At 34.5% G+C, this 12,494-nt stretch overlaps 1 protein-coding gene across 3 annotated transcripts in view; it reads right to left on the bottom strand.

Moving 5' to 3' along the window:
- Positions 1-1,588: 1,588 nt before the first annotated feature.
- LOC111087803 overlaps positions 1,589-12,494 on the bottom strand; it is a 26,475-nt gene continuing 15,569 nt past the window's right edge. For 2 of the 3 annotated variants that reach the window (XM_022395779.1, XM_022395780.1), the window contains 3 exons: positions 9,867-9,927; positions 6,831-7,042; positions 1,589-5,074 (listed from right to left, as the gene is read on the bottom strand). In XM_022395779.1, the coding sequence (XP_022251487.1) occupies positions 2,009-5,074; positions 6,831-7,042; positions 9,867-9,927 (3,339 nt within the window). In that variant the 3' untranslated portion in view covers positions 1,589-2,008. The remainder of the gene's footprint in view (positions 5,075-6,830; positions 7,043-9,866; positions 9,928-12,494) is intronic. The other variant, XM_022395781.1, reaches the window with a different exon arrangement.

Below are 12,494 nucleotides of genomic sequence, written 5' to 3'. Positions count from 1 at the left end.
AACAGTGACGCAGGTAGTGCATGCTCCCTCAGAGATATATGATTATAAGATTTTGTATATTTTGATATGTTATATCAGCTAGCTCTCTTTCAAGCTCGTGCGTAAGTTTAAGTACTTTATTTCAATAGTAATACTATCTTAATGTTTAATAAGGAAAAACAACTATTTTCAATAAGCCTCTTAATAAGTTCTTGGGAGAATTTTCATAATTAACAATCTGCAAGGCGCCGTCTTTCGTCCTCTGCACTTGTTTAAGTTTGATTGCTTCCGAGAGTTAAATAAAGACCATGTGTTTTACATTGTATCCAGTCTTTTTCTTTCTTAAACTTCAGTCAGAATAAGAGAATTCAGAATTATTTCGTATTAGATATCTTGATCAAATCTCCTGTTATTCTGGGGACCTATCTTATTCACTGTTGGGGAAATCTGTTTTATGTAAGAATGCCACACCAATCAATTCACCATAAACAGCACTTATATATTACTGTGCGATCGTACTGTTGAATGTGGGTCTGGAAAACCGTTATCCTCATGCACTAGATAGATTATGGAAAGCATGACAGCCTTACGTTGTTGCCTTTTGCAATAAAATGTACACTACATGGCTATTTTAAAGATGCACGGTCATCAAACAGAATTTTACTGGTCGTTGTGACATGGACTGTTACACCGTGGTAAGGCTACAAGTTTTTTAAATATAACTCACATCACTCTCTGTATACCAGAAACACTGAGTATAACAGAACACCTTTTTTAAGTACCTTAGGCACACTATATTAAATACCTGGTTAACAACTTGATGGATTTTACATAAAAATATTTTTGTGTTAATAACTGATCTTTTTTAGGATTTAATAAATAATTTTGTAATTTAGTTACTCTGTTTTTTGTAGAATCTATTTCTAACATAATAAACTTTGTATTTGTTGCAACATTCAAAACATTTTCTGTTTTAGAATTATAATCTGCTTTGTTCAAAACAACTATACCATCTTCTTTATTTAAAAAGATGTTGTTTATGAATTCATGTCTTCGATATAATTCTATGTGTGTTGGATCTATTAATTGGTTAAAAACATGCATAAAAGAACATAAAAATTTGGTGGTCAATAAAAAAAACCGAATATGATTAATTCTGGTTTTTAAGACGTTAATGCACCCAAGGAAAGATGTCATGCAAATAAATATATCTTTTCAAATGGTATTAATATTACTTCGTGTCATTTATACGTGATTAAACACTTGGTGAACATGACATAATAGTACACCACAGTTTCTCTGAAATTCTTGTAAGAGGACATGATGAAAGAAGTTTGCACGTTGAACAGAAGCTCTGAATGAGCAATTAAAGGCAGAAGCTGAATGGAGTAAGTTGAGCAGTTAATTTATTACTACTAATATAGTTTGTTGTTGAGCACAATGGCTATCTATGTTGTATCAAAACCCGGTTTTTAGCGTTATAAAGATTCAGACTTACTGTTAAGCCACTGGGTGGCACTACTACCAGTATTAAAAATAATTTTCATTTGCTATTTATGTGGATTTTATTACTTAAATTACAACATACACATAATTTTAAGGAAACGAGTCATTATTCATAAACGTTTTATTATCGCGCTAAACACCTATTTTTATATTACCTAGAAATCGATTAATTATAATCACATTTATATTTTTGAGTGACAAATATTTTCCTTTGTAGGAACCTTTAACAATATTAAACTTAGTAAATTCACTAAATTGTATCTTCTCAATAATTTACATAGTTTTTACATAACGTTCGTACATACACATTTTGGGAGATCTCATTCTCAATGAAAGCTTAGTGGTGGCATCAAAGAAGCTACACTTAGTAAATAAAAGTGGAAGGGCAAACTATAGTTTTCAATCAAAGTGGAAGAGATGTATTTTTTTTCCCTGGGTTTGTTTTCTATATGCAGCAATACAACATCGCCCACTTCAAACTGTAGATAGAAGTTATTTGGACTGATTTTTCTCAAAACGATCTTTATGTTCCAAAGAATTGTTTGAAAAGATTGTACTTTGGTTTTGATTTGGGTTTAATAATAACATGTCCCACGGTAAGGTCAATATCAAAATGACCACAGTTATTCAGTGTATTAACAAGAGTATGGACGGAAATATCAGGAACGCCTAAAACCTGTATGCTCAACTCTTTTTTTTTCATTTTGGATTGGATATGGCGAGCTACACAAGACATCTGGTTTATGGTAAGTTTACAACTATTAAGTTGTAGGTATTTGATTTGTTTTACACTTTCTAAGAGACTTATAATGAATTCATGTTCCATTTCATTTCCATTATGGTAGTTTTCAACGTGGCATTTACTTATATTTATTTCTTCCAGTGAACTGGACATCATACATTTTTTCACATACTTTAAGGTGTCTTCTGGTGTTGACCACAAAAATCTCCAGTGACATATTTTAACGAGTTTTAAAGTTTTCATCATGCCTAAAAACTGGAAAAATTCTTTACTTTGTGCATCATCTAAAGTAGCCAACAAAACAGAATTTTCATGACTTGTGCTTGACATGTTTAACTCCAAAAGAGAAGGAAAGGCCTTTAATACGGCGAAAAAATCTGCACAGTTTAAAACTCTTGAGTTGGATTTTATTTTCACTTTCATTCTTGCGATCAAAAGATGCTTCAAACTTGATTTTCTAAAAGCGCTAAGCTCAAACCAACTGAAATCTTTAACGTCATATGATATGAAACATCCCTCCAAACTTATCCTTTCTAGCTTTGAAATTCTTACAACATCTATGAACATTTTCAATGTTTCTTCTGACGAAACCTCAAATTTCCAGCCTTTGAGGTTCAGAGAACGAAGAGAAACATTATCTTTTATGGACTGAAAAATGACGTGCAGATGTGCATCACTTACAGAAAGTCCACCAGATAAATTTAATTTTTGCAAGGATTTTGTAGTTCCTAAGGCAAGAAATACAGGTATTACACTTCCAACCCGAGTAGCATATTCCAAATTCAGTGACACAAGGGTTGAAGAATACCCAATGGCTTCACCTAAGCATAAACTGTCTATCATCTGAAGTTCACAAGCACCTAAATCAAGCTTCTGAAGCTGACAACTAACATCTTTCAAGGCTTGAAAAATATGATGAAAACCAAATTCTTGATGTTTCTCTTTTTCACAAGAAGGAAAGGCAGTATTAAAATCAGTTGGATTTTCTTCAGGCCTGCAGGAATAAGATATAAAACCAGAAAAACTGCTTTTTTCAAGCCATTCAGAGTTATCAGACCTGGCATTTGGCCACGTACCATCCAGGTTGAGTTTTTTCAAGATTCCATTCCTCAAAACATTTCCGAGAGCTTCAAATCCTTTGGTCGTACAACAAAGGTGTGGAAGGTTTAACGTAAACAACGATGGAGATTTTTCAATTGCATAACACAGTTCACATATTTGATTACTTGTCATTTCCATATCAAAATGAAAAGTATGTAGAGAAGTATTTGACATCAGTCCACAACACACTGCAGTAACTAGTGGTTGAAATTTTCCATCTTCAACATTCTCTCCGAAAAGAGGAATGCACAGTGTAAATCTCTCTAAATTACCATTACTTAAAGAAATCCTGATTATTTTAGCTAATGCCATAACTTCATCTTTTGTAAAAAGGTGGCCCAACAGTGTAGAGATCGATAGTTGTGAAATCGTGGTGTTTTTATTCAAATCCTCAAACAGTTGTTGTCGTAACAAAAAGTCATTGGTTGAACTAATTGGTGTCCATCTAAACTGTACTTCTCTAACAAAACATGATTCATGTTGTAAAACAGCTGTAAGTTCGACTAAACGTGAATCACTGGAGTTAGCAATAAGCTGTACACCAGTAGATCTTGCAACAACTTGAACATTGTTCGAGCTAGTTCCACACTCACTTAACACATCCAACAGAAAGTGAAGGTTTGATTTTAGACTCATGGGTATTGCTTCTATAACAAAGTGAGCATTATTTTTCAAAAGTCCTGTGAGAAAAAGAGTCACTTCTTGCATTGAGAATACATCAGAATCATTAAATAATGTGGCATATTCTTTAAGGCAATGTCTACGTGACGTTTCAGCAATTGAACAGAGATATAATGCTGCAAGATATTCTAATATTGTTTTGTGAATGGCTTGAAAATATTCTTCTCTACAGGCCTTTTTGCCAATGTTATATTTTACGAGGATACCAATGTGAAAGATATGTTCTTCTAAACAATGCTTTTTAATTTCAGATTGTGAGAAATGAAGCCTGTCCTCCTTCAATGCATTCAAGCACACATGACCAAACTTCTTTAATGTATCTTCCAACATAACTTGATTATTTTCTGTATCTGAAAGTTGATGGCGAATTAAATAGCGTTGAACTAAAATTTGAAACAATGACTTATATAACACAGTACAGGTGGTTGGTATTAAGTCTCCTGATTCTTCAAAAAGTACACAAAGAAGGAGGAGGAGAAGAGGACATGAACTTAATGTTCTCAGTTTGGGACTAACCTGTGAAAATATAAGACGAAGTAGAACATCATCATAAAAAGGTCGGTTAACAATATGAAAATATCGCTGAACAAAAGGGCGAACTTGGTTCTCACTAAAACCTACAATCACTATTCTACGTTCAAAATATGGGAAAAGTTCTTCTGCTTTTTTTGGTCTCGTGGTTATTAAAACATTACTCCATGGAAGTTCTCTTCCCTGTAAAAAATCTCGCAAAAGTGCTACCTTAGATTGAGCCAGTTCATCATAACCATCAAGAATGAAAAGAAGTTTTTTCTGTTGTGCCACAAGATGTTTCCAGACAGTATTCCCATAAAGATCATCTTGTAAGATGTCTTTTGGTAACAATTCCTGTAAAACATATTCTCTAAATGAACCAAAGACATTTTTCAAAGGGATAAGAAAGACTATATCAAATCCTTCCATATATCGGCATTTTCTGGTAGCCCAGTCATATGCTAGTTTCTGTGTAAAAGTTGTTTTTCCAAATCCAGCATCTGCTTCGGCTATTATACGAGTCACTCTTTCTGGTACACGCTCATCAGATCCCTGCACAGATAACAAAATTAAATTCTAAGTTAAGGCGGTGACAAATCTCAGTCACAAACAACCCAATATAATATAGTAATGGTGTATATATGTGCATATATTGATATTTTTAGCTGCAAGTTATGTTTTTATGAAAAATAAAGGAAAACGATCAGTCTGTTGATGTTTAAGTGTTCATTTTAAAAGCTACGTATTATTATATAAATCTGTTTATATTAAAGGTTTGGCATTCAAATTAATGAAAGTACTATAAGAATCTCATCCGTCACCAAATTAAAATTTGTGATTTACCAACATAAATGTTATGACTCCTAAATATTTATAAAACATGCTACATAGGTGTCCTTCAATATATTCGTACAAAATCTAACACTTGTTAAGCATATTATTACATATAGAAATATTTTGAGTTAATCAGATATTTATTTTTTGACTAAATACATTTTACTTTGTGTAATTTACAAAATTATTACAAATAGATATAGCTCCTAATGTTTACTTTTATTTTCTAAACAGACAAACTTATAAGAATAAGGTGACAGATGGTCATTTAACCTAGAATTCCCAACCAAAGGTACAACTGAAACAAGCAAACCAATCCATAAGTGTATAACTCTATCAGAGTAGTTATTTTCACAAAATTCGAATCTGGATTTGAGTTTTCAAGTCTTGTACTTATTGCTTATGATATTCATGTTTTCATTATGAACCTTGTATTTCTTCAACTGAAGCAAGCATTCCATAAACTGATGGTTTCTAAAACTCTTGACACAAAAAAAATACAAATTCAAACCATTTCTAATTTTTCATTACACCAATTTTAAAAAAAAGATCAAATATTTGAATCTGACATCATTTTAGTAGCCCTTGGTAGAAAATTAAAAAAATTGAATAGACCATTCTTTTTATGGGATCAAAGTGACTAACAAGGTCTTTCAAGGAATTGTTTTGTGTTCTTTGTTCTTCATTATTGATGTCAGGAAGTTCGATACCATCCTGGGCAGTAATATTTCTAAATCTTCTGATGCTACTAAGATACTGATAAAAGTGATGCTGTTGAAAATGTTTCTTTCATCAAAAAATGCCTAATTAGTCACAATGCTTTGTCCAAAAAAATAAAAAAGTGTTTTATTATTGAGAAACATTAAGCACTTGGGTTGCGATATTTTGAAAATGACTGACTTCTGATGTACATATGTTCGTGTAGAGTATTGAGAAAGTTAGTAATAAATAAAACATTATCAAAGCTATAATAGCTATGAATTTCATCCTTAGATAATCATTACAGAATATATATTTATTGAGGTATATTCTGGAAATTTTTATAAATTTCCATACAAGTATTTTTTTTAATATGACATTCTTACATATAGCAATGGTTGGAAGCTTGCATCACCTTGGCCCTATGTCTTTGTCCACTCACTGAGGCAAGTGAATCAATCTCAAAGAGTGATACAGATACTTGTACAAATTGGTATGTGTTGGGGTAGGCGTGTACTATAAGCTTTGGAACATTATTTATTTAGTCGGGTTTTTAACTTGATGTTTTTGTCTGATGATATGATGCATGGTGTAAGTGAAACTTTTGTCGGATGTGAATTATATTTATTTTGGTTTTTGGAGGGTATAAGACTTCAATTGGCTAAAGAACCTTCCATCACCTTCCTCATTCTTACTTAAGTTTATTTTAATTATCTCTGACAAAAGGTTTCAACACATTACTAACATGCTATATGTAGCCTAATAAACAAGTTACCTTTCCAATGAACAATGATTCTAATGTGATTGGAGTCTGAAATTGTTTTTCTCCTTGAGGTGACACTGGGATTAGACTTAGCGTTGTGTAGTATTCTTCTAGAGGTAGACGAAATTCTTGACACCAGGGAAGCGGAGTTGTCCAGGCTAGATGTGTGCGATAGCGTTCCCTTAAAAAATCAGAAATAATTTCTCCGATAGATGTGGGGCCATCTATGACGAGACAAAATAGAAATTCAAGTTAAATATATTAATATAAAAATCGGAAATAATTTCTCCGATAGATGTGGGGCCACCTGTGACGAGACAAAACAGAAATTCAAGTTAAATATATTCTTCTAATACACCAAAGTAGTTACTCAATTTGTGTATATAATTATAGAGGATTAGGGGTTTTCCCAGGTTTTTGAGGTGAATTAACTATAGCAATCCGGGTAGTTGAAGACCCAGAGGTAGCACCTTGGTGAGGAATCCTGGGGCGAAGATTTTACGAAGCTACATCATTTCAAGCTTATTGAACAGTAAAACATGAAATTACAAGTACTTGAAACATGCATTATGAAATTATGTATTTTATTTTTAGAAAAGAAAATTTAAACAATCCATATTGATAAAGACAACGCTTGAGACATAACTTTACAAGTTTCTGCTTTCACCAGCTGTATCGTAATTTGTTACCTAACAGTGCTTACGCAAAGCAAGAGATCACTCCCTATTATTTACTTTCAGAGGCGTCGCTAAGCGCTAGCAAACGGGGCCCGTGCCCCGATTATATTTCACAGTGCTCCGAATCTCCAGTTGCTGTCTTGAAAAATTAGAATAGAAAACGATCTATATCACACTGAAACGCCGAAATTTCCCCGCATCTATGGGCCCGTGCCCCGAATCTTAAGTACCTAGCGATGCCTCTTCTCACTTTCAACAGGTGTAGTTTGACATGCGTAAAAAGATTTAAATAAAAAAATTAGGAAGTAGCATTGGGAGCACCAAAAAAGTAAGGAAACAAGGTCGGAATGGGCGTGATAACATTACAACACATTGGTATTTTTTTTTCACATGTGCAATCTCAAAGTGGGTGTGGCTAACGTTCAAACTAAATGAAAGGTGTATATAGCTAAATGTCTCTGTTGTAAGCATTGTTTCTGCAACTAAGTACAGATACATGTATGTAATCAAATTATGCGAACCTAACGAAATGCGTGATGTCATAAACGGGGTGTTTGATGTCGGAAGTGAGACAAGAAGTTCCAGTAGTCATACTTTGCTTATGAGAGCCATTATAGCTATCGGACTGGTAAGGGATGGGCCAAAAGAATAGTATCAAAACCACTGATTTTTGAAATTTTAAGATTTGTTGAATATTTAGAAATGATTAGCTACTGATAAAACTCAATTCAAGTCTATAGTTGGATCAGAGTTCAAAGTAAAACATGAAGTAGGAATGGGTGGAACAATACCACACCCACTTGTAATGGGTTCAAGTGTTGTAATGTTATCTCGTCCATTCCTACCTTATTTCCTTACTTTTTGGTGCTCCCATTTCTACTTTCTAATTTTTGCATTTAATATCCTTTATACACTGGCAGCAATTTCTTTGGCTGGATTAATTGCTAAGGCTTGTTTCGCAAATTCAGCATTGCTGCTTCTAATCTTATCTCTATTCTTGCAGTAATGCTCTCTTTGTTGGGACAAAGACTTTTCAAGGTTATCAACATAAGATTTTTCTTCTTTTCTCTCGTTTTGTTTCCTTGAAAGGCATATTTTGAATATTGCACTGTTTCAAGTACAACCTTAGATGTCGATAGATCATACTCAGTTTCAAAACAACGCAAAATTAAATCATACAACTTATTGTTTTTGTTTTGAATCCAGAGCATTCGAACAAAGCCGTTTGAGACTTCGGCAGTGGTAGCATTTGTCCTCATGTTTTAGGTTTGCTTGTTTTAAGTAAGCACAAAGCTGCTACACAACGGGCTGTCTGTGCTCTGCCCACCACGCAGACATACCGTTGTGCCATTGGTAGACTCACAACTACTATGATAGAATTGCCTTGTCCAACACAGAACCCTTGAGTCAGATGTAGATAATTTAAAAGTTCGCTTTCAAAGGTTGGATGGTTGTCAGATTGACAAATGTGTGGTTTTTTTTACATTGTTTACTCTACCGACTTTCTTAAGTGATTTGGAGGCTTGTTACTCTGTAGTTGGTTTGTTTACTAGTCAATAGTGTGTGTACAGTGCTTATAAAGTTTAGTTTACATGTCGTTTGCAGTGTGTTTGAAATTTTAATTTGTATTGCACATATGGTTCATTCATACTAAAGTACTATGTGCAGCAGTGTGTCATATATTTTTCACAATAACTTAACTCCATGTCTTGCATGCCTGCAGTCTATAAGTGCTCATCAGAAGCTTCCTTAAATCCGCTAGTGTGAATGTGTTGATAAGATGTATGAATAAAGTTATTATGCATTGCGTTTCTATTCACCAGGTGCCACCATTTGGCAACTTTGAATGTATATGGTTTATGGTGAAATGGAAACAGTTCATACAACCCCAACCCTCTCCATAACACCCTTGGAATTATAGAAATATGTGAGGTTGATAAAGAGACATGGGAAGGGACAATAAGTTATGTCAAAAACATTATCCTACAGCATTGTTAAGCTTCTGTTAGATTTACTTAAATATTTAATATTAACTTGATAGTAATAAAAACTTGAGATTTTATGGAAGTTAGTTTAGATTTTGGAACAAACTTTACAACGTTATGATAAATTTAATGCCGAGAAAATATTTTTTGATCATACAGGAGAGCTAATAGAAAGTTAATTAATTTTTGGCTATATCATTACTATTTCTATATGTTAGATTCATCTCGAAAATAACTACGTCAATTACGTGTATAATGCATATTGTTTTGTTACTTTTTTTCTGAAAAGGTTATTTTGCAGTTAAAAAGGTAATAAAAAAGGAGTGGCATAAAAATACACAAGAGAACAGACTATTTTCATAGATCATCAACTTATCAAAACTAACCGGTTTGAGCATCAGATTTTGAAATTTGAGGTACACTTTCTTGTATGGAACTGGCTTCATCCTGTAAAGAAAAAATAAACAAAACAAATAATTGTCAGGTTTTGTTTTTGTGGATTGTTATACAGTAGGTGTCTGTGACTTGTTGACAGTAAAGGTGATGATAAATGAACAGCACCCACTACACCTGTTTCGATATCAACATATATATTCTGAACTAAATACACACAAATGCATCAGCATACACATTAACCTTCCCTTGTCCATAGCTTTTCTGCAGTTTGCTTATTCTTTATGTTCCACTGGCCCACTTTATATCCCTCGTTTCATCTTCGGTTTGCCACCACCTCTTCACTTTCAGTTCCACGTGCCACTATACTCTCGACAACAACGAGTCACCAACGCAAAACACATCAAAATGAGAAAAACAAACGAAATAATATAACAATAATCATACAACAAATCAATAATAGTCTTTTATATCGTGACATAAATCCCTCTTCAGGAAGCATATTTACAATATTTTCTTTTCCATGATATACAAAGCTTCTTCATTCACATACAAAATCTGCTCAGACAGTCTGCTCCAACATTCGCAGTCCCTTTGATAGCTCCTATGTGGAACCTATAGTTCTGAAGGTACAACACCCACCTCATGAATGAATTTCCTGTAGTATTCTGCTAACCCCAGGAAGGATCTGACTTACTGCTTATTCGTTGGAGCTGGTGTATCTTGTATGTGGATTATATTCTCCATTTTCATGGCTATCTGTCGATTCCCAACTATATGTCCAACAAATTCTAGTACGGAATATCTGACGTAGCACCTGGATGGTGAGGCCTGCTGCTCTCATTCTCTGGAATAACTGTTTAAGTCTCTTCAGATGGTCTTCCCATCTTGCAGTGTGTATCAAACATCATCCACATCGTGCTCGATGTTGGTGGTGTTGCACAGCATCCCCCTCACTATGCAGTTGAATGTTGCTGCTCAGCTCACTAATCCAAATGGCATTCACTTAAATTGGTAACATTCATCTGGTGTCACAAATGCTGTCTTCTCTTTAGATTCTGTCTCTATTGGAATTTGCCAATAACCTTTACTGATGTCGATTCAAGCTACAAAAATGGTCTCCACTTCCTGCTTTATTAGGTCTCTCATCGTATAAGACATATGATATAGCTTCACTCTGACTGGATCTTTGATTGTGGTCTCGATCTTGTGTTGCACAAGGTCTGTCTTCCAGGTTTATCCATGAAGATATCTGCATATTGGCACAGTAGGTCTTGTAATACTTTTTTTATTGTTTGCCATTCATTTCTTTGTTGATGTTAACGTCTTTATATGTCTCATCTCCACCTAGTAATGTTACGTCTAGTAGGTCCTCTAGGTCTAGTAGCTGCACCTGTTAGATCCTCTTCTCTCCCGAAATACTTCAACAAATTGCCATCACATTCACCTTGTAGTCCATTCTGTTGAGTACTTACTGTATTTCAAAAGGTCCTTTCCATTGCAGAGTGAGTTTGTTATGATCTGTGAGCACCAGAACCTAGACCTTTTGTCCAACCTTGAAATGTAAATCCTTGGCTTTCTTGTCATAGAAATGAGCTGCATACAAGCTATGTCGAGGAAGTTGACAGATCTCCTCCATTCGGTTTCTGAGGTCAAACACATACTGATACGTGTTCCTTATTTCTGACTCTTCTTCTCCAGTCCATAGCTCTTTCAATATTTGCATCGGACATCGTAGTGATCTTCCATACAGTAATTCAAAGGATGAAAATCCTGTACTTGCCTGTGGGACTTCTTGATAAGCATATACAACTGCTTGCAAGTACCTATCCCAGTCGCGTGGTCTCTCTTGGCACATCTTCCTTAACATGCTCTTTAAAACTCCATTTATTCTCTCACAAAATCCATTACATTTAGAATTGTATGGGGTGGTAAAGAGTCGCCGAGTACTGATGAGTCTGCACACTCCCTGCATTAGTTCTGAGGTAAACTGGGTTCTTCTATCACTCAGGATTTCTCTCGGAAAGCCTACTCTGCAAAATATCTCCAGAAGAGCTTCTGCTAGTCTTTCTGTCTCTATCTCTGCCAGTACTATTGCTTCTTGATAACGTGTTGCATTACGTGAGGGAGGGGTTATAAGGAAAACTGTAACATTGGAAACAAATGAAACGTCATCAATACGAAAGCAACTCCAATCATTCAACAAAAGGGCTTCTAATCAGTCAACAAAGGGACTGCTAATTAGTCAACAAAAAGGCCCCAATCAGTTTTTATATTGCTCTATATATTATGTTTGTTGTTAAGTACAAAGCTACACAATGGACTACCTGTGCTCTTATGTATCATTTTAAAATAGCAAAGGCGTTTCCAATCCATCATAAAAGGCGCCTCAATCAGTTTTTTAATGGTCCTGTACAATATTTATTATTTTAATATTGGCGTGCACATAGCCCCAGTTCCGTAGAGATAGCCCTCCGAAAAGTTAGGGCCGGGTTTTTGTGAGAATTTGACGTTGACAGGAATATTGTGTTTACTGGCGAGTTTAGTCCAAGTGTGGATAATTCTTGAGCTGGTTTCAGGAACAAAAGGTAAACTGTAGTGTAATGTACTGTTGTTGGGTT

This window comes from Limulus polyphemus, unplaced genomic scaffold (genome assembly GCF_000517525.1).
Source record: "Limulus polyphemus unplaced genomic scaffold, Limulus_polyphemus-2.1.2 Scaffold2668, whole genome shotgun sequence".
Lineage (NCBI taxonomy): Eukaryota > Metazoa > Arthropoda > Merostomata > Xiphosura > Limulidae > Limulus > Limulus polyphemus.
Note: the sequence above shows the minus strand (reverse complement) of the source record. Positions and strands in the feature narration are given on the sequence as shown.